Genomic DNA, 23,090 nt, shown 5'->3' with positions numbered 1-23,090 from the left:
AAAATACACCCGTCTGCTCTTTTAAAATATCTGAGACTATCCGACTTCGTGGGCCACTCAGTGCGAGATACCCTTCTTCCTCTTACTTGGATTTTTTTCTTAATTGATTCCTTCCCTAATTCCAATCTTAATTGAAGGCTCTCCACACGATTCCGTGTGTCTTTGTCCGTCCGTCTCTCGTTCTTGATCGAGCCACCGCGACGAACCTCCCTTTATACAGCGCTATCGTACAGCCAAAAGTCCAGACCGACCTTTAGCATTTTTCTTTCCCACACTCGCATTATTCTATCCGACAGCATAGCATCCAGCATTTATTTCTACGACTACCAAAAACCATCATTATGGCTAATTCTTCTCACTGCTATCTGCCTCGCTTCACTCCGGCGATCGACGGGCCAAAACGCCCGATTTCGATGAAGACGAGACCGACGCCTTCGCAACATGCGCAGTTATTAACCGCATGGCACGAAGGGCGACTGGAATCGCTATTGCAGACCACTTGGGCCCTGGTATTGCACTACTATATCCGCTCCGAGGATATCTGCTTCGGCTATCAACACATCGACGGCGACTCTATTTCTTCTCGACACCCTGTACAGCGGTCGAGTATCGCCAATCTGTTAGCTTTCCGGCTGGCCATCAACGAGAACGACTCCATTCAGGAAATTGTAGATAAAGTGCGAGACCACGATGGAGTCGACTCGCAGCGTGGGGGTGCGGGAAGCGATGAGGGCGCTTCTGAGGGAGGCTACTTGCCTTTCAACACCATCCTGATGCTGCGCACATATCGCAAGGCGAACGATACACCCTCATCGCCACTTTCCCAACAACCAATTTTGGCAACCGCTCTCCCCGACCAGGTTCGTTTGTATCTCTTTGTTTTTGATTGCTCATTTCGTGGTCGGCTTCCTGCATATGCTGGTCCGATATCGTACCGCTCCGATTCTGTATGCTGCATGTCAAGAGATCATATTTGCTAATCTTCGGTTGAATCGGGTGCAGTGCCAAGTTCGCCTCCATGTTAAGGTGTTGCGCCGCGACATCAGCCTCTTCCTGGAATGGCGGAACGGGGATATGTCTGGGGAGCAGATGAAAAGCGTTGCCAACATCTTTGAGCAGATGCTTGCGCAAGTGCTTTCACCTGGGAACACCGCTATTAGCCAGCTTAATTTGTTCTCGGAGAACGACTTGCAGCGCATCCGCCACTGGAATTCGCATACTCCAAAGCTGTACGATCGAACCATTCACGATGCCATTCATGACCAGGCCCTGAGCGGCCCTGATAGAGAGGCTGTGAGTGCGTGGGATGGAAGTTTGACGTTCTCAGAGCTCGATGGGTTGGCTTCGAAGCTCGCGTGCCATCTCCGCATGCAGGGTGTTGGCCCTGAAGTGCGTGTTGCGCTTTGCTTTGATAAATCGGTGAGTTCTGCCTTGGTTTTATCATCGTCGTTGTCATTGTCCCAAAGATCCCATGCAGGTCCGTCCAGAAGTACACAATGGGCTATGTGGGGGGAATATGTGTGTGATTGTGTGATGACTCGGGCGCTGACAGCTGCAAGAAATGGAACATCGTTGCGATGCTTGGCGTGATGAAGGCGGGCGGCGCCTTCGTCCCATTGGATCCGACCCACCCAACCTCGCGTTTGCAACGTTTAATTGAGTCTGTTAAGGCGGCAGTGGTTTTGTGTTCACCATCGCGCGCCGAGGCTCTTCGACCTATTGCGAACACTCTAATTCCACTCTGCGCTGATACTCTGGAAGGACTATCGGACCCTGCGGAGGGCGTCGACCTTGCATCGGGTGTTACCAGCCAGAATGCCGCCTATGTTTTGTTCACTTCCGGGTCAACGGGAGAGCCCAAGGTATGTTTTCAACTGGTTTCAGATATGGAACAGGATAACAAGATGCGCAGACCTCGTGAGAAGGTACATTTTTGAGGAACGCGAGCACTGACTTTGGCTTTGCAGGGCACCTTGTTGGAGCACCGCGCGTTCTTGTCAAGCGCAATGGTGCATGGCCCTGGTCTGCGTGTCTTCCGTGAGACACGAGCCCTCCAATTTGCGGCTCATACTTTCGACGCCAGTTTGGCTGAGTCGCTGACACCCCTGATCCACGGTGCATGTGTCTGCATTCCTAGCGAGGAACAACGATTGAATGACATTGTGGGGTTCATAAATGAGCACCGGGTCACTCAAGCATGCTTTACCCCGTCATTCATCGGCTTTATTGAAATCGACAGCGTGCCCGGATTGCAGAGTCTCGTTTTGGCCGGCGAGGCAATGTCCCAGTCCCAACTGGCGACATGGTCCAGAATCAAATTGGTCAATGGTTACGGCCCTACCGAGGCCAGTGTCGCATCCGTGCTGAACTCGAATGTCACACCTACCACCGATTGTAAAGATATCGGCCTACCCATCGGAGTTCGCTCATGGGTGGTCAATCCTGAAAACCATGATGAACTTGTGCCAGTGGGCTGTCCTGGAGAACTACTTCTTGAAGGGCCGACGCTCGCTCGTTGCTACGTGAACAGCCCCGAGAAAACGAACGACTCTTTCATCTACGATCCTGCCTGGGTGAAGCTTGATGCTGGAAGAGGGTCTAACCGCAGATTCTACAAGACCGGAGATTTGGTGAGGTACAACTCCGACACGGGTGCGCTCAACTACGTCGGTCGCAAAGACACCCAGGTGAAGGTTCATGGTCAACGAATCGAACTGGGCGAAATTGAGAATCAATTGAACAAGGACACTCTCGTGACGCATTGTTCTGTTTTCTTTCCCAAGTCCGGTTTCTCCAAGGGCAGGCTCGCAGCTGTCATTTCCTCGGTGGGGCTCCTTGCAGAACAATCGGACTCAGATTTAGAGCCCTTGCGTTTGCTATCATTGACACAGAAATCGAAAATCGTGCCGGAAATTCGCGAACGACTGTCTGCACGTCTACCTACGTATATGGTGCCCTCGGTCTGGCTCTGTGTCGAAGCCATGCCTTTGCTACCATCTGGCAAGCTTGATCGAAAGGGCATTGCAGGCTGGGTGGCCGAAATGGAGCAGGATCCCGATATTGCGCAGGCTGGTTCTGCGCCTCAACATCGAGGAGAATTATCTCAACCTTCTAATGAGAATGAAGAGGCTTTGGTCGCTGTCTACAGCCGCGTTCTCAATATCCCCCAGAATCACGTCAGCCTAGAAGAGAGCTTCCTCGCCATGGGTGGTGACTCGATTGCTGCCATGACTTGTATTGGAATGTGCAAGAAACGCGGCCTTGCTCTTTCAGTTCAAGAAGTTTTGCGCAGCAAGTCGATTCGGGATCTGGCGTCGCGGGCTCGAGCCATTGATCATGCGACCACATACCAGGAGGCTGTCGACCAACCATTTGAACTCTCTCCCATCCAGGTCCTGCATTTTGGTGTGCGGAAAGAAGGTCAGGGTCACTTCAACCAAGGCATTATCACTCGTCTCAATAAGCCTGTTGATGAACATACCCTACGCCAGGCGATTGAAACACTTGTCTCCCGTCACTCCATGCTCCGCGCTCGGTTCGATGATTCGGGTTCCGCAACGGCTTCAAAGCAGCGCATTACCCAAGACGTGAAGGGTTCCTTCCGTCTCCGAACTAATAGCGTCAACACCATTGAAGAGACAAAGACCTTCATTGCAAGCAGTCAAGGTTGCATCAACGCGTTTTCTGGGCCCCTATTGGCCGCTGATTACTTCCGCGTCAAGGGTCAGGAGAAGTGCCATGTATTGTCTTTGACTGCTCATCATCTTGTGGTCGACATCGTGTCATGGAGAATTATCCTAGAAGATCTGGAAGACTTCCTCGTCAATCCTGGAAAGGCCTCGAGCGAGAACGGATCTCTGCCTTTCCAGACTTGGTGCAAATTGCAGGAGGAACATTGCAAGGACTTGATCAAGGAGAGAAAGGCGGCAATCGATCAGCTGCCGGCTATCGACTTTGGATACTGGGGGTTGAAGAATAGCCAGACGACCTATGGCGATGTGGACTGCGCATCTTTCGAGATTGATGCTGTCCACTCAAACTCGATCATTATGGAATGCCACAAAGCCTTGAACACTGAGCCACTTGATCTGTTCCTGGCCGCGATGCTCCACTCATTTGGCAAGTCTTTCAACGATCGATCCTTGCCAACAATTTACAATGAAGGACATGGCAGAGAAGTCTGGGATCCCTCAATCGACATCTCTCACACTGTTGGCTGGTTCACTATTCTTCATCCGATCTTCATCTCGGATTACAAGCCGGATAGTGTAATCGACACTCTCATCCAGGTCAAGGACCTTCGCCGACGTGTCTCCGACAATGGCCGGGCGGAATTTGCTAGCCGTGTGCTTCAACTCGAAGGCAAGAAGAGTGGTCGCCACCCACACCCATTCGAGATGTCTTTCAACTATGTCGGCCAGCACCGTGACCTCCAGCGTACCGATGGGCTATTCCAGCTTGTGGATCAAATGGCCGGTGAAGCGGGTCAAGGTAGTGATGCTGCCGATTTCGGAAAGGACACGCCCCGGTTCGGTTTGTTTGAAATCTCAGCCATGGTTGTTGCTGGCAAGATTCGCTTCACCTTCTCTTTCAACAAGTTCATGCAGCACCAGAACCGCATCCATGATTGGGTCTCCAACTGCCAGCAGCAACTGGTTTCGCTGGCAGAGCAACTCACAGCAATGGCGCCTCATTTGACGCTGAGCTCTTTCCCAATGCTGTCTATGAACTACGAGAGCTTGGATAAGTTGCTGAACCAAAAGTTGCCTGCAATTGGTATCACTTCCCCAGATATGATGGAAGACATCTATCCTTGCTCTCGCATGCAGCAGGGTATACTCCTTGGTCGCACTAGGGACAGCTCTTACTATGCTGTGCATGATACATTCGAGATCCGTGGCAGCGGAGCAACTAAGCCAAACATGGATCGTCTGCTGGAGGCATGGCGACATGTCGTCTCCCACCACGCAATGCTCCGGACCATCTTTGCTGAGAACCTTACTCCTCGGGATCCCTTCTGCCAAGTCGTGCTGAAAGAGTATGATATTTCTCCAGTCATTCTCCAGTCTTCCAGCGAGAAGGATGTTTTGGCTACCTTCGATGCTCAGACACCCAAGGATTACAGTGAGATTTCCCCTGCATACAGGTTCAGTATTTGTCAGACCCCCTGTGGCAAGCTCTTCTGCCGCATTGAACTCAGCCATGCTGCCATGGATGGCAATTCGATTTCTATCCTGATGCGCGACCTGCAGCTGGCTTATTCTGGCAGGCTTGAGGAAAGCAGACGGCCATTGTTCAAGGGCTACATGCAATATCTGCTCGATGCGCCACAGGAAGCTAGCATTGATTACTGGCGCTCGTACCTTTCCGACGCCAAGCCGTGTCTATTCCCTGTTCTCACGGATGGCGAGAAGCCTGTCGAGAAGAGCCTCCGATCCGTTCCTGTTAACTTTGGCTCTCTGACTCAGTTGCAAAGCCTTTGTGAGAAGAAGGGAATCACGCTGTCCAATGTATTCAATGCGGCCTGGGGTGTCACCCTGCGTCTGTTCTGTGGCTCGGATGATGTTAGCTTCAGCTACATGGCTTCTCTTCGTGATGTGCCAGCCGATGGCGTTCAGTGGGTCGTTGGCCCTGTCATTAATCTCATGGTCTGTCGCATGAAAGTTTCCGGCGACTCCCTCCTCACGGATGTCCTGGAGCAAATCCAGAATGACTACATGGAGAGCCTCCCATACCGACACACTTCCCTCATCGACATCCAGCATGCACTTAAGCTGTCAGATGCGAACCTGTTCAACTCTGGCGTCTCATATCGCCGTCTACCTGGTGCCAAGGATGCTGTCAGCAGCGACATTGAGTGTGTGGAGATTGGCTCCATCCACGATCCAGCTGAGTTCCCGGTTTTCATCAACATTGAGGCGATGGACACCAATGCTCGGATTGACCTGAATTACTGGACTACCAATCTCTCCGATGCCCAAGCCAGCAATGTTGCGAACACATACCTCCGCTGCCTTGAGAGCATTTTGACCAATTCTGAGAGCCAGATCGGCCAACTCGACTGCGTCAGTGACTCCAACAAGGCTCAAATCCAGGCATGGAACAAGAAGACTCCCAAATACGTTGATCGGTGTACGTATGAAGTCATCCATAAGGTAGCTAAGCAAAAGCCGGACTCTTTGGCTGTCGCCGCTTGGGATGGAAATCTCACTTATTCCAAGTTGGACCAGTACTCGTCCAGACTGGCCAGCTATCTTGTGACCTTTGGAGTTGGTCCCGGAAGTCTGATCCCTACATGCTTTGAGAAATCTGTCTGGAATACTGTTGCCATGCTGGCTGTCATGAAGGCGGGTGGTGGGTGCATTCCTGTGGACGACATAAAGACCATGGGTCTCATCGAGAAGTGGGTTCTTGACAATGCTGTTCAAGTTGCTCTCGCCTCCCCTGAGAAGGCTCAGATTCTCGAGGAGACTATTCCATATGTCATCCCTGTCAGTGAGTCTCTTCTGGAGTATCTCAATGATGAGCCACTCCCTGTGACAGCTGGTTCGTCTGATCCGGGCTATGTTGCCTTCACCTCGGGCACTTCGCGCCGTGCTCGTGGCGTTGTGCTCGAGCATTGCACCATTATGACCCGCGCAGAGGCATTTGCATCTTGCCTCAACCTCTCGGATTCCTCACGGACCCTGCAGTTTGCTGCCCATACCTCAGATTTGTTCTTGCTTGAAACCATGGGAACTTTGAGCCGCGGCGGTTGTCTGTGCATCCCCGCCGATGTTGAGCCAGCCAACCTCGCTGCTTCTATGAGTGTTCTACATACCAACGTGGCTTGCATCACTCCAACTGTCGCCAATTTCATGACCCCGAAAGATGTTCCCAGTCTCAACACCGTGGCCTTTGTTGGAGAAGCAGCACCCGAAAGACTCTTGCAGAACTGGACGTCAGTAAGTCTCCGGGTCCATCTTCTGTATGGCAATACCGAAGCTTCAACGGCATCCATGCACTGCAAGGTTGTCGGCCAGGTGACAGAGGCTTGCATTGGATCGGCAATCTCTAGTGTCTCCTGGGTTGTTGATCCGACTAACCATAATGCCCTTGTTCCCATCGGTGCAATGGGCGAACTGGCTATCGAGGGCTCCGTTGTTGCTCGCGGCTACCTAGCTGGCACCAAGGATGGAGAGTCCGAGTTTTTCGAGAAGCCTGCATGGATTTCTGATTTCCCTGGTGCCAAGAACCGTAAGTTCCTCAAGACCGGTGACCTTGTCAGGTACAATGCCGATGGCTCTTTGGTCTTCCTTGGTCGAAAGAGTCCTCGCAGCATGTGTTCCGATCGCATGGTCACACAGCAAATTGTGGATGAATTCCTGGGACCAAAACGAACGTGTGCCGTGGACATCATGAGACTATCAGGAGATTCTTCAGACAGCATTGTCGCCTTCATCGGATCATTGCGATCCGCGACTGGGGCTCCTGATGAGGAACTCATCCCCAAGTCCGCGCCTGAGTTGAAGTCCATCATCGCCTCGCTGCATTCCCATCTGGCCAGCAAGCTCCCAGCCAGCAAGGTTCCAAGTGCCTATGTCCCTGTTTCCACCCTTCCCTTGACTGCATTTGGCAAGCTAAACTACCAGGCTCTGAGGGCTTCGCTTCAAGCTCTTCCCGACAGCGTGCTGCGATCATTCAGCATCAAACACTGGGCCGGCGTCAGGGCCGCAAACCGTGCATCCTTTGGTTCCGGCATCTCGAATAACCACATCAACTTCTGGAAAGAGTATCTCGCTGATGTCGAGCCGTGCAACTTCCCGCCCATCTCCCACGACACGACGGAATTAGAACGCTCAACCCGGACTCTCAACAAGCAGACGCAGAAGTTGCATGCATTCAGCAAAATGTCCGGTGTTCCTGTTCAAACATTGTTCCAGACTGCCTGGGGTATTGTCTTGCGATGCTACACCGGCTGTGACGATGTCTGCTTTGGCTTCTCCACGGAATCGGACGCACAATGCATCTCGGTCTGCCGTCTCATGCTGAGCAACGACCGTAAATTGGAAGAGACACTCCAGCAGTCCAAGGCCCAATTCGAGAAGGGTCGCGAGAACTTCGCTGATCTTGCTGTCATCAAGCATCACCTCGGTCTTGACGATGCTAGTCTTTTCAACACTCTCCTCACCTACCGCACTGCATCCTCCCTCCCCCAAGGCGATCCGGGCGACTCGGACACAATCAAGGATTTCAAGATCGCTGTAGCGGCTGTTGTTTCCACTACTGTTGCTGAGATCCATTTCACCTACTCCTCCGATACTCTCACCTCTGCCCAAATCACACACATTATTGATGCTTTCGACCACATTTTGAATGGCATGATGTCTTCCAGCCCCCGTTACCGCACCATCGGCGATCTGGATTTGTTCCCCGAAAGGTCCTGCCGTCAAATTCGTGACTGGAATGCTACTCTTCCACCTAGAATGGATAGGTGTGCGGACGAGCTCATCCAGCAGCAAGCTCTCCTTCATCCCCGCGCTGAAGCCGTTTGCTCCTGGGACAAAAACTTCACCTATGGCCAATTGGAAATAGTTGCTAGTCGTCTTGGACGCTTTTTGACAAACTCGGGAGTCAAGCCTGAAGTCTTTGTTGTTTTGTGTTTCGAGAAGTCGGCGTGGGCTGTTGTCGCTCAACTGGCTGTTCTGAAGGCTGGCGGTGCTTTTGTCTCTATTGATCCTTCTCACCCTGACTGTCGTTTGCAAATGTTGATCGATGAGATTGGCGCCGATCTCGTTCTCTGCTCCTCATCTCTTCAGCCAAAGCTTGCTAAGCTGTGCAAGAAGGCATTTGGCGTCTCCCAAAACTCCATCTCCCAGCTTCCCGAATCCCCTCTTGCTCTTTCTGGTGTCCGACCCACCCCCCAAAATGCCGCCTATGCTATCTTCACATCCGGTACCACCGGAAAGCCGAAAGCGACTGTGGTCGAGCATGTTGCCTTGAGTACGACCGCGATTGCCATGATGGACGCTCTTCACATGAACTCTGGCACTCGTGCACTTCAATTCTCCAACTATACCTTCGACGTCAGCGTTCTTGAGATTATAATGACTTTGATGACCGGTGGTTGTGTTTGTGTGCCCAGCGAGGAAGAACGGATGAACAACCTTGGTGGTGCCATTCGGCGCATGGAAGCCAACTACATGTCTTCACCTCCTGCAATCGTCAATACCTTGGAGCCGAAGACTGTCCCCACCTTGAAGACGATCATCACTGGTGGTGAAAAGATGCCCGCAAACCACATTGACCGCTGGCATGATCGGTTTGTTATCAACGCATACGGTCCATCTGAAGCCACTGTTGTCGCCACAGTCGGTGTCAAGGTCGATTGGGAGGGTAAACGCGTCAACGATGACCCAACCTCCATTGGTACCGCCGCTAACTGCAGAGTGTGGATTGTCGATCCCAACAACTACAACCGTCTGCTTCCCGTTGGTGCCGTCGGTGAGATGCTCCTTGAAGGAAGTAACATCGCTCGAGAATACCTTGGCAACCCAGAAAAGACCAAAGCCGCATTTGTGGATGATCCGACCTGGAGCCACCACAACGGGCTACTAGGGCTGTTTAAGCGCAAAGATCGCATGTACCGTACTGGTGATCTGGTCCGATACAATAGTGATGGTACTATTGCCTTCATCTCCCGCAAGGACACTCAGATCAAGTTCAATGGACAGCGCATCGAGTTGGAGGAGATTGAACACCAGTGTGTTCGCTGCCTGCCTGAGGGCTCTCAAGTTGCCGTTGACGTTGTTATTCCCCAGGAGCGAACCGTCGCTAAGGGTCTTGCAGCCTTCTTCACCATTCATGACCAAGATTCTTTCCAAGGTGGCAGCACCGATCAGTTCACTCCCACCATATCTGGCGATGATCCCCTCCTTCTGCCCATCTCCGTTTCCAACATGGATGCTATTCAGAAGTTGAAGAGCTCTTTGCCAGATCTTTTGCCTCAGAGTATGATGCCTCGCCTCTTCTTCCCTCTGCGAAACCTTCCGTTCACTTCGTCTGCCAAGATCGACCGCCGCAGACTGCGTGCCATGGTGCAGACCTTGTCCAAGGACACTCTCAAGTCATACATTACTTTCAATGCCTCCACCAGCCAAGAAGGGACCTCCACGGACGGTATCGACGCCAAGCTCCGCGACCTTTGGGAGAAGACCCTCGACCTTGAGGCCGGGTCTGTTACTAATGAAGACAGCTTCTTTGCTCTGGGTGGAGACTCCTTCTCTGCCATGAACCTCGTTGGTGCTGCCCAGGCGCAGGGAATTTCTCTCAACGTTGCCACTATTTTCAAGTCACCAGTTTTGATCGACATGGCAAAGAGCTGCTCTGAAACAACTCAAGCCCCTGTCCCCAAACCAGTTGCTCTTCAGCCCTTCTCACTTCTCCCATCATCTATCGACATCGACAGTCTCTTGGACGAAGTGACAGAGAACTGCGCCGTGTCAAGGGATACAATTTGTGATGTGTATCCATGCAGCGCTGTGCAGGAAGGTCTATTGACAATGTCTATTAAACACCACGGTGCGTACGTTGCGCAGCCAGTATTCCGCCTTGCCGATGGTGCCGACATCAACCGCTTCAAGGCTGCTTGGCAGCAGACGGTCGCAGATCTGGACATTCTTCGGACTCGAATCGTCCACACTGAAGCGATGAATTTTGCACAGGTCATTGTCAAGGAAACGCCCATCGAGTGGGTACATGCCGAGTCTTTTGATGAATTGCCCCACGATACCACTGAGCTTCCCAAGCACAACGGTGCTCCTCTGGCAGGATATGCAATAGTTCAGCCTCGAGGATCTTCAACTTGCTTCTTTGTTTGGTCAGTCCACCACGCGTTGTACGATGGCTGGAGTATTCCCCTTATCTACCGTAGGCTCGAGGAGAACTACACCGCCTCACAGAACAAGATGCCTGCAACTTCCTATGGCCTCTTCATCGAGTACATCAACAAGAAAGATATGGAGGAATCTGACGCATTTTGGAAGAATCACTTGGCGAGCATGTCGGCCACTCCTTTCCCTCAGAATAAGAACTCCGTGCCTGATGCTATTCGGGCTGGAAATACTCAACACCACTCCGTGGAGATTTCGCGACCAGCCAACAGTGTCGACTTCACTCTTCCAGTTCTTCTCCGCGCAGCTTGGGCCATCGTGGTCTCAACCCATACTGGCACCGGCGATGTATGCTTTGGTGAGACTTTGTCCGGTCGCAATATCGATCTGCCTGGGGTTGGTGACATTGCCGGACCCGTACTTTCAACCGTTCCTACTCGCATCATGGTTGACCAGGAGATGTCCATCGTCAAGTACCTCGACCAGATTCATCAATCTACTACCGACATGATTCCACATCTGCATGCTGGTCTTCAGCGTATCCGCTCGCTGAACAATGACGCCTCTGCTGGCTGCGATTTCCAGAACCTGTTGGTTATCCAGCCGACCGAAGGTGAGCTGAACAGCAAGATTTGGATTGATGAAAAACGTGAAACCAGCGAAGACTTTTTCACCCACCCACTGGTCATTGAATGTGGCATTTACAAGACACAAATTTCGTTCACTGTTCACCATGATGAGCTCGTCATCAATGGATGGCAGAGCAAGCACCTCACGGAGCAATTCGGTCATGTGCTGCGCCAGCTCATGGCAACCCCCAAGACCAGCACCGGCAAGCTTGCAGATTTGGAAGTTGTCAGCCCCGAGGACAAGATGGAGATTGCTCGCTGGAATCAACGTGAGATTCCGTCAGTTGACCGCTGTGTCCATGACTTCATCGAGGAGAAATGTCTGGCGACACCAAATGCGCCCGCAGTTTGTGCGTGGGATGGCGAGCTCACCTACAAGGAATTCTGGAGCCTGGCCTCTTCTTTCGGCAAATACCTTGTTTCTCGCGGTGTTGGCCCGGAGGTGTTCGTCCCTGTTTGTCTTGACAAATCTGCCTGGGCGATGGTGACCCTCATCAGTATCCTGATCGCTGGTGGTGGCTACGTTCCCTTGGATCCTCATCACCCCGTTTCTCGACATGAGGAGATCTTGAAAGATGTTGGTGCCAACATGATACTTTGCACGCCAAACTACACTAATCGGTACACTCGAGTGGTGAGAACAGTGATTCCAATCAGCAAGGACACTCTGAAGGCGTATGGCTCTCTCAATGTTCCAGCCAAAAACCGCACCAAGGTCCAGCCTTCCAATATGGCTTATACACTTTTCACTTCTGGATCGACTGGACGCGCAAAGGGTATCGTTGTTGAGCATCGCAACGCAGTCAGCAGTATCATGGCCTTTGCTCCAATGACTTTGATGGGACCCCATTCGCGGGTTTTCCAATTCGCTTCTCTGACTTTCGACGCCGCCATCATGGAAACATTGGCAATTTTGATGATGGGCGGTTGCATTTGTGTTCCAAGTGAGGATGAGCGGCTCAACGACGTGGCTGGTGCTATTCGCCGGTTGAATGTTACATGGACCTTCCTCACTCCATCGATTGCAAGCATCATTGAACCATCTTCGGTGCCTTCACTGGAAATTCTCATTGTGGGAGGTGAGAAGATGTCGCAGGAGGTCATTACCAAGTGGGCTAATGTCCTTCACTTGATGAATGGCTACGGTCCTACAGAGACTGTCGTGTTCGCTGTGGTTGATACTGCTGTCGCCGCCAGTCGTGATCCAGCTCGCATCGGTTATGGTATCCCCTGCACCTTGACTTGGATTGTCGATGCTGAGAACCACGACCGCCTCGCACCACTTGGCGCCGTTGGAGAGCTTGCGCTTGAAGGTCCAGCCTTGGCCCGGGAATACCTCAAGAATCCCGAGAAGAATGCAGAGTGTTTCATTCAGGATCCTGCCTGGGTCAAGGACTTCAAGTCCTCAATTCCATCGCCCCGACGAATCTACAAGACAGGCGATCTCTGCTATTACAACCCCGACGGCTCCATTGAGTACATCAGCCGCAAGGATCACCAAGTTAAACTACACGGACAGCGCATGGAGCTCGGCGAGATCGAGCACAGGCTTTCTGAACACGATGCCGTTCGCCACGCAGTTGTCATTCTGCCCAAGACTGGTCCTCTGAAGCAGCGCCTTGTAACTGTCATGTCCGCCAACAAGATCGCCGCTGACAACAAGTTGATCTCCGACAAACCCTGCGAGCTCCTTGACGAGGAAGAATTTGACAACAAGGGCCTGCCTATTCTTGTTGAGGTTCAGAAGACCCTTGAAGCCCAACTCCCTGTCTACATGGTTCCTCAGACATGGGCTCTGGTCAAGAAGCTTCCCATGCTCGTTTCTGGAAAACTGGATCGGAAGAAGATCTCCGCCTGGCTCGAGAACATTGATGAAGATTCATACGAGCGCATCATGCAAGATTTCGACCGGATGAAGCGTGGCGTTATCGAAAAGCCACAGCCAGAGCAGGACAAGACTGGCTCCCTCAAGATCATTCGTGAGATCTTTGCGCAGGTTCTCAACATCTCCCTGCAAAAGGTCAATGTGGATCGCTCTTTTGTCAGCCTGGGTAAGTTTCCAACCTGCATGCCCAAGTCCCAATCCAAATCGTGATTGACACTAACAAATTCATCCAGGCGGAGACAGTATTACCGGAATGGCCGTGATATCGAGAGCGCGAAAGCAGGGCCTGATTGTCACCCTGAATGATATCTTGCAGTCCAAGTCTGTCAAGGAACTGGCCCAGACTGCCACTTCAAAGACCCCAGCTGCCAGTCAGCGAGAGGAGAAGTCTGGGGAGGGCTTTGGGCTTTCGCCTGTTCAAAAGCTCTACATGCAGTCCTCAACATCTCTCATGGGTGCAGCTCGATTCAACCAGAGCATCACTGTGCGCGTCGCCCGGCCAGTTGAAGGCGAAGTGCTCCGCAGGGCAATTCAGGCTGTGACTAGCCAACATTCCATGCTGCAAGCCCGTTTCAGTAAAGGGAAGAACGCAATTTGGCAACAGAAAACCGTCGGAGTACGTACACCATCTTTCTCGCACCATTCCCAAGATACTTACAATACACAGGAGGTTGATGGATCTTACCGCTTCCGCGTGCACTCCGTGACCGACAGTCGTGCAATGGTCCCCAAGATTGCTGAAAGCCAGTCCTGCCTGGATCCGCTCAATGGACCTATCTTTGCAGCCGATCTGTTCAATCTCCGCAGTGGTGGCCAGGTTCTCTTCCTGGTTGCTCATCATCTGTGTGTTGACATGGTTTCTTGGCGAATCATCCTCCAGGACCTTGAGGAGCTCGTCGTCTCTGGATCCCTGTCTGATGAGAAGGCTTTGTCTTTCCAGAGCTGGTGCGCCATGCAGTTTGAGCGCGCAAAGACTCATGATTCCGATTTCTCTTTACCTTTCACCCCAGAGAAGCCAAACTTGGGCTACTGGGGCATGACCAATACAGCCAACCAATATGGTGACCTCAAAATCGAGTCTTTCAGCTTGAGTGAGGATACCACAAAATTCCTTCTTAACGACTGCCATGAGGTCTTCGGAACCGAGACTGTTGACATCCTGCTTGCTGCCATTGTTCACTCTTTCGGTCTGATTTTTACTGATCGCAATCTCCCTACCATTTACAATGAAGGCCACGGTCGCGAGCCTTGGGATGCAAGCATTGACCTTTCCAGAACCGTTGGCTGGTTCACAACCATGACTCCGCTTCTTGTCGACGGAAAACAAGGTGGGTGTTGTTCCATTTCCGACTCTAGACTTGCAGAATGCAGTTGCTCACAGATCTTGACAGGAACCGTTCTTGACACCATCAAGCGTGTCAAAGACACACGTCGCAAGATCACGGAAAACGGCCGCCCCTACTTTGCCAAGAGCCTTCTTGCATCCGATCAGCAGTCGTCTGATGATTTTGATGTCCCCTTGGAAATACTATTCAACTACCTCGGAAAGCTGCAGCAGCTTGAGCGGGCGGATTCTCTCTTCCGCCACCAGGGCAGCGTCTTTGACAGCTCGGACTTTGCTGTCGCTGGAGACATGGGGCCCGAGACAGACCGATTCGCTCTCTTTGAGCTCTCCGCTATCGTTGTGAAGGAGCGGCTCAACGTTTCATTTGCCTACAATCGCAAGATGTCCCGAGAGCCCCAAATCCGCCGCTGGATCCTGCAGTGCAAGCAGACGCTTGAAAAGGAGATGTCTGTCCTCAGAAATACCACCCCAGAGCCCACTCTCAGTGACTACCCTCTGCTGCCTATCAATTACAATGGGCTACAAATCCTCGCCACGAATACCTTCCGAAAGCTCAGCATTCGCAGCAAGAGGGAAGTGGAGGATATTTATCCTTGCTCGCCAATGCAAGAAGGTCTTTTGCTCAGCCAGCTCCGCGATCCCACCGCCTACATGTTCCACACTGTCTTTGAAATCACGGATACCCGCTCCGGAAGGGTTGATCCCGGCAGGCTTGCTCGCTCATGGCAAATGCTTGTGGATCGCCACCCAGTTCTTCGGACTGTCTTCATTGACAGCAATTATAGCGGCGGATCCTTCGACCAGCTTGTTTTCCAGAAACTGTCTGACAACGTTCTTCGTGTTGAGTGCCTCGATTCACAAGTCGAAGAGAAGTTGAAGGGCATCTCACTCCGGGATATAAACGCCATGCGACCAGCCAAGTTGTCACATCAGCTCACCGTCTGCAAAACTACCAGTGGGCGTGTGCTGGTTAAACTTGAAATCAACCACGCCATCATCGACGGTGGCGGCGTGGATGTTCTGCTCCGTGATTTGACTCTGGCTTATGATCGACGTCTTGCTGAGGGTTCAGGGCCCAAATTTAGCGAGTATATTCGCTACATCAGAACCCAGAGCCAGCATGCCGCCCTCGATCACTGGATGGAGTATCTTGGTGGTGTCCACCCATGCCACATTACTCCCGCGGCTGGTCTTCAAGCCAAGCGTGAGCTCAAGGGCGTTTTGATGGACTTCACGCGATACCCAGAACTCCTGAGCTTCTGCGAGCAGGCCTCGGTCACTCTGGCCAATCTGACTTTGTCGGCTTGGGCCATCGTTCTCCGAGAGGTCACCTGCTCCGACGATGTATGCTTTGGATACTTGTCCGCCGGACGCGATGCGCCCGTCAACGGAATCCAGGACATGGTCGGTATCTTCATCAACATGCTCTGCTGCAGAGTCAAATTTTCGGGTCATCAGACCCTCGCTGATGTCTCGAAGAGGGTCAACGGGGATTATATCCGCAGTATACCTCACCAGAGCTGCTCCCTCGCCAGCATCCAACATGCGCTTGGCTGGCAGGGCCAGTCTCTTTTCAACACTACCCTCTCCATTCAGAACCACACGGTCGCCGGTGGGAACAAGGAGAAAGGTCTGTCCTTTGAACTACAACATGCTCATGACCCTAGTGAGGTAAGTTTCGTCCCGGTTTCCTCTTTTCATCAATGCATTCCGCTGATTTTATTACAAAAGTATGCCGTTACAGTCAATGTGGACATCTCCCGAGGCGCCGAGGGTATCATGTTGCGCTACTGGAATGACATGGTGAGCGATGACCAAGCGCAGGGCTTGGTTGATAGCATTGCCAAGGTTTTCACCAGCTTTATCGAGTCGCCATCTGGAAGTCTTTCATCCTTGAAGCTCGGGAGCAGTCTTGTGGAGGAACAAAAGTCGGAATGGGCCAAGTCTCAGTCTACACTGAACGAGAAAGTGAAGTCGGGCATTGAAGGTTTGGACAGTGCTGCAATTCAGAAAATTATTGACAGCCGGGTGCATGAGATCATCGGTCAGATGTTAAGAGATGGAAAGTTGATGGTGCCGCATATGCAACCAGAGAGTTTGTCGCGCTATGGGCACCCTGATAATGGAGTTGATTCACCGTACCCATTGGAGGGTATTCAAGGAGCGGATGATTCTGGTGTTTGCTCTGCGACGTCGCGATCCAGTGAGGACGGATTTTTGGTGGATCTTGAGAGAAGATTATGGACTCTTTGGAGCACTGCCCTAGGCATCTCGCCGAACGTTGTCAGACATCAGGACAGTTTCTTCAAATTAGGTGGTGACAGTATCACTGCGATGAAGATGGTCAGCGCTGCCCGCGAGGACGGTTTGGTTCTTACTGTTGCAGATGTTTTCAACAACCCTGTTTTCGAGGACATGCTTGCGACCGTTCGTGCATCCAATGTCACTCAGCAAATCTTGGATGTCGATCTGAAGCCTCCTCACAAGGACGTCGATTCTTTCACCGACAGCAAACCCACCACATTGGCGCCAACTCCGTCTTCTGAAAGTATCTCCGTCCTGCGGCCGATGAGGGCTTTCGATGATGCTTCGGTGCAGACTGGTATCTGTCCAAAGATCGGTGTCTTCAAAGGTGGTATTGCAGATGTCCTGCCAGTCACCGATTTCCAGGCCATGTCCTTGACTGCAACTCTGTTCAAGTCGCGATGGATGTTGAACTATTTCTTCCTGGAAGGCAACGGACCTTTGGACCTGCGACGTCTCCGCGAGAGCTGCTTGAAGGTCGTTGACGCGTTCGATATCCTACGAACCGTCTTCGTTTGCTTCCACGACCAATTCTTCCAGGTCGTGCTTCGCAAGATTCGTCCCAGTATCTTTGTCTACGAGACTGACCGTGGAATGGACGAGTTTACGATGAACTTGCAGCAGCGTGACCGTGAATATGGTCCTCGCGAGGGAGAGCAGTACGTACAATTCTACGTCGTCAAGAAGAAGAACAGTGATGAGCACCGCATCATGATTCGCCTTTCTCACACCCAGTACGATGGTGTGTGTCTTTCAAAGATCATGTCCGCCATCAAGCTTGGATATGAAGGCAGCCCCCTCCCTCCTGTGACACCCTATGCTAGTTATCTGCGCCAACTTCCAGGTACAATCGGACCGGACCATTACAACCACTGGTCAAACCTCTTGAAGGACTCGCAAATGACGCAGGTTGTGCGTCGCAAGGGAACTTCCATGTTCCAGAATGTGGGTGCTTTCACTGAAATTCGCAAGAACATTGAGATTCCTCCCACCGCTCTTGGAAATGTCACTGTCGCAACTGTCATGCAGGCTGCTTGGGCTATCACCTTAGCCAAGCTGTCCGCCCAGTCTGATGTGGTCTTTGGCCTGACAATCAGCGGTCGCAACGCTACCGTTCCAGGCATTGAGACTACTGTTGGGCCCTGCGTCAACGTCATTCCAGTACGCGTCAAGTTTGATGAAAAATGGAATGGTCTTGAACTTTTCCGCTACCTTCAGGATCAGCAAGTTTCAAACATGCCGTTTGAGTCCCTTGGCTTCCGGGAGATTATCAAGCAGTGCACAGACTGGCCTGCATGGACGTATTTCACCACATCGGTGTTCCATCAGAACGTTGACTATGAGGGCTCCCTCGAGCTCGACAGCACAAAGTATCGCATGGGTGGTGCCGGAGTCAACGACAACTTTGCAGACTTGACTCTGGTTTCTCGTCCTGCAGACGATCGCAGCCTCAGCGTCACTCTTGGATACTCCGAGAAGGGTCCCATCATTCCAGCCTTTGCGAACAAGGTTCTCGACATGGTCTGCGAGATTGCACAGTCTCTAGTCGCAAACCCCTCCACTGCCCTGCCATCGCCAAGCATGTTGCGCTCTCTGCCCCCTCAGATTGTGGATGACCTACCACGGTCCTCGGATGAACACTTCCTCAGCGCTCACCTCAAGTCACGCTCCATTGCCGAGTTGCTTGTACACTCAGACATCTTGTCACGCTCATGGCATCAAGTTCTTCCCAGCCGTGCATCCACTATCACAGCGGATCCCGATGCTGGTGACAAACCCAATCACCAGGCTGCCTTCCAACTTGACTCATCATTCTTCGATCTTGGCGGTGACATCTTCAACATGGCTCAGCTCACATGGCTTCTCGAGCAAGAAGGTCTCAAAGTCCGACTCGAAGACCTTCTTGAGCATCCTTCATTCCTTGGCCAGATGGCTGTACTAGCACTACACAATGTAAAGCACCAGGATGACTTCCCTCCTGAGTTTGCTGCTAACGCAAACTCGCCTGACCCAGTCGCCAATACTCGTGGTGAAAAGAAGAAGACTTGGGAGAAAGCCATGATGCTCGCTCGCAAGCTGACGCGGCGAAACAACATGGTCTCAAGCCATGCCTGATACCATCGCACAACTTGGAATTCCTTCCAAAAAAGCGTTCCACATCCATTCCAACCAAAACACACAAACAAAAAAAGAAAGAAAAAAACAGCATCCTCCCACGGAAGGATCGCATATACAAAACAAAAAGTCCATCGTTGGATATCTCCTATTTCCTTTGTCTCTCTACGGCTCAATGTCTTTCCATATTTCCTTTGTCCTCAATTGGAGCTAATCAGGATATACGAATCTCGGTTAGATGTTCATGTCTTCTTGTATACTAATGTCATTGTGGTTGTCTTACCAGCCATCTCTCTTTCACTACCCACGCTCCCTCTCATGTTGTCATGTCGTGTTATCTAGTATAATGGAACTTGTCTGTACCAAACCCCATTCTTCCAGTCTCGCAGTAAGACGTAGTCATAATATCAAAGTAATCTCTTAAGCCGATACCTACCCTGCTTTAGGCCAGATTGTGTAAATTCCTCAGGTGGAAATTATTGTCTGCTTTCTCTAATCTTGAGCTCCCAATCAACCAACCAATCTCCCAACAGCAAACATTCAATTTCAAAGACGTGAGCTACGCAGTGGCTTCTGACCAACAACTCTCATCAATCTCAAAGGTGGAGAGTTTCCTTCATCACAGAGACGACGATGCTCCTCAATCAACTTCTTAGCTCGTAATGACGCCGTATCCTCATCAACCACCTGCCCGGATCGCAACAATAGACTTGCATAGAGGGTTTCAATGATCGCCGTCAGTCGTAGCTCTGTGTCAACACGGAGACTCATATTGGCGTCAGAGCTATATGCCCGTCGGATCACATCCAAGAACCCGGCTGCGATGCATTCGTCACGGACCTTGGCTGATGCTTGGAAACATTTACCCTCGGCTTTGAGTGATGAATTGAAGCATCTTCGGATCTCCCAAATGACGGGGTTGTTATTTGATATGTACGTTTCTTCGTCGATTTCTTCCCATTCAAGATAGCCTCCTGGCTCTGGAGGGGTGTTAGGATAGAAATACGATACAACGATATGGTGGACTTACTTAAAATCGAGTAGACGTTGGCTATGGCAGCTGGGTAACGCGTTTCATCGATAGCTGCGACCAGTAGCCTCACGTGGACCAGATCATACCGGTTCAAGTGTTCTTTTGGAAACGGCTTCGTGATATCATGAACAGAGAACTGGACGCGGCCCGAGTCTTTGGGGAATTGATCGGGTGAGATGTCAAACCCATGGTAATAACGCTGGATTTGGTTTGATTTTTCCAATTCCCGTGCGACATCTTTGAGCCAGATGCTTGTCGAATTGATCCGTTAGCTCTTTAGGAGATTATACGAGAGACACAGGCCACTGGCTTACCCAGTTCCCGTCGCTAAATCTGCAACCGAGATGATGTTCTCTTTAGGGATCGATGGGTGAATTAGGGTGTTTTGTGTTATTTTCGTTAGTAGATCGTGCTGCTTGTCGAGTCTGCATGTTGTGACGATCTGTTGATTAGATTTGTATCCTTTGCTTCTTTATTCATAATTTATGAATTGTGCTTACCGTTCTGTTTCCTTCGGACTTCTACCGAAAACGTATTTCTCATGAGTATGGAGCATGTTGAAAGTGGTTTCTGAATAATAGAGTAACGAAGTCGAAAGGTCTTGTAGTAGGCAGCTTCCAGATCTGGCGCGAATTCCAAAGCAGTAGCATAGAACCCGGACAGAAAGGCTGGGAGTGCTTATAAAATATCCAGGGCATCATAACAGGCTTCAAACCCCAGCAGAAATCATCCAGAGAAAATTGATGAGTTGGCATCCCCACCTCTTTCCAACGCTCAGGTCTTCTGAAAGGTGCCGAGAAGCCTTCTCGACTCCCATCTCTCAGAGGCAAGGGTCAGCTCCATCGGTGCATCCGAGCCAATGAGAGATGGACACTCAGCTGACAACTACCTTGCTCAAATATCATGATTTCACACTGTAGCAGATTACGGTGCTACTCGTGGAAGGAATCCCCCTCAAGCATCGGATATACCCCGTATACTCTTCAGCTTCTCGGTGCGACGCCACACCTACGCTCTTTGGCTAGCTTTGTTGCACCGCATTATGTACATAATGCAGGCTAGCCAGCCACATCAAGTTTTTCATCGGGTTTAGTTTCCATTCCCGGTGGCGTTCGTCAGTCAGATTTATCCTGGTTGATAGATTGAGAGGTGATTGGGCTGTTTGGTCGGGAATATTAACACGTAACGTGGGCTGCTGGTGTGTGGAAGAACTAGCATGCAGCACTTATTTGCGAGGATTAGCTTCAATGTACGGAGGTCCACGTGAAAAGAAATGAGCAGCGCATTGACAAGCAAAATTTTATCACTAGTCTTTTACCAAGCGAATACACACAATCTCTCTTATTCTCTCTCATCTCATTGCTTTTTCTACTACTACTACTACTACTACTACTACTACTACTACTACTACTACTACTACTACTACTACTACTACTACTACTACAGTACTACACGTCAATAATACTGCAAAGCAATCCACAATTGCTAAGCGCGCAACGGTAGTTGCCTTGAAATCCTACACTACCAAATGGTGTACCGAGATCACTATCCTAACAGAGCTATCCGTCCCCTCTGTGAATCGAATCTATGCAAAAGCAATCAAGCGAGGATTCGATCCGCATCGTACGGTGGTTGATAACGAATTCGTTGAAGATAAACCTCGTTCTGGTAAGCCTACCAAGCAAGATCCTTCTACGATTGATATTATCCTATCGAAGGTGCGCCTAGATCGATACGGTCGAGAAAAGACGTGCGCTGATCTAGCTAGCGATCTTAGCAAGCTAGAAATCAATATCTCTGCTTCCACGGTGCGCCGTATACTAAAGAAAGCTGGCTTTCGGAAGACGAAGCCGACGAGGAAGCCTGGATTAACGAAGAAGATGCGTGCTGAGCGTCTAGCTTAGTGTCTTGCACACGAGCTACGGAGGCTTAGAGCGGCCACCTCAGGAAATAATAATTATGAGCCGCCTTAACTACCGCCTATAGACGCCCTACATATCAAGCACGTCACTTCTTAATCGGGATATCCAGGCTGATTTAAAACAGTCACATTTTTCATCCCCTAAAATTAGCCTAAGGGGAAAGCTTGCTGATATTTATTATGTCTCACTGTTAATGTTACTAATATTGTTGCTTCTACTATCTCCAAGTAGGGTATCAATTGCAACTTATAAAGTAGTCGTTGATTCTTGTTAGTGATCCTGATTAGAAAATGGGCTAATTAGAAAACGGGCGGCGGTGTTATGATATACCCTGCATGAGGTTATTCCCAAGTGTTGGTGCCTCAGGCTTCCCGGACCTGATAAGCCGGCAGGCTTTCTGTGGAGGTTCGCTGGGGCTTCGTCATCAGTACGTGTACGAACTTCTGCAGGGAACACCCTTGACAGAGGTTACACAAGACCCCGCTCCTATCCTTCTACCAAGGATACATCTCCTTCCTGTTTGAGCGATGAGACTGTATATAAATTGACCCATGTTGAAGAGGTTTTACAATCCTCAAGAAACAGTCTTTGACCTTTCTACACTATTGACTTGGCTCCATTTCTCCTACCTGATTGACAGGCCTCTATCCTGACTTATAGAGTATATCCTTACAGAAACGAATATAAAGAGGGCAGGGAGAAGAAGCAGCAGGAGAGCGAGCAGGGTGATTGGGAGGATATGTAAGGTAACTAGTAGGGATTGGAAACCTCTAATACAGTATTTTAAATATTGCTGGTCAATGCGCTGCTCATTTCTTTTGACGTGGACCTCCGTACTGTGGTCAAAACGTTAGAAATCAAGATAACTTTTCTCATAAATCGCGTATATGCAGAAATGCTGATATAGTCACAGTCCAAATCGATTCTTCCAGCAAAAGGTGTCATGATGAAAGGCTTGGCAGTAATCAGTGAGAGGAAGGGAAACG

At 50.8% G+C, this 23,090-nt stretch overlaps 2 protein-coding genes across 2 annotated transcripts; one reads left to right on the top strand and one right to left on the bottom strand.

Annotated features, from left to right (window-relative positions):
* Window positions 1-341: 341 nt before the first annotated feature.
* On the top strand, window positions 342-19,149 carry nrps1 (uncharacterized protein; the record flags this gene model as incomplete). The annotated part of the gene is made up of 8 exons (XM_057157836.1): window positions 342-860; window positions 1,003-1,419; window positions 1,560-1,862; window positions 1,968-13,551; window positions 13,619-14,001; window positions 14,053-14,713; window positions 14,777-16,401; window positions 16,462-19,149. The coding sequence occupies 8 exons, from the start codon at window positions 342-344 to the stop codon at window positions 19,147-19,149; spliced, it is 18,180 nt and encodes a 6,059-aa protein (XP_057003686.1).
* Window positions 19,150-19,695: 546 nt separating this feature from the next.
* N7473_011896 (class I SAM-dependent methyltransferase) lies at window positions 19,696-20,738 on the bottom strand (the record flags this gene model as incomplete). Its single annotated transcript, XM_057157835.1, has 4 exons — window positions 19,696-20,129; window positions 20,180-20,433; window positions 20,497-20,607; window positions 20,683-20,738. The coding sequence occupies 4 exons, from the start codon at window positions 20,736-20,738 to the stop codon at window positions 19,696-19,698; spliced, it is 855 nt and encodes a 284-aa protein (XP_057003685.1).
* Between the last annotated feature and the right edge of the window lie 2,352 nt (window positions 20,739-23,090).

The sequence above is a fragment of the Penicillium subrubescens genome (genome assembly GCF_028828155.1).
Source record: "Penicillium subrubescens strain IBT 31985 chromosome Unknown utg000010l_segment0_segment0, whole genome shotgun sequence".
Lineage (NCBI taxonomy): Eukaryota > Fungi > Ascomycota > Eurotiomycetes > Eurotiales > Aspergillaceae > Penicillium > Penicillium subrubescens.
The sequence above is the reverse complement of the archived record's forward strand: the minus strand, read 5'-3'. Positions and strand labels throughout refer to the sequence as shown.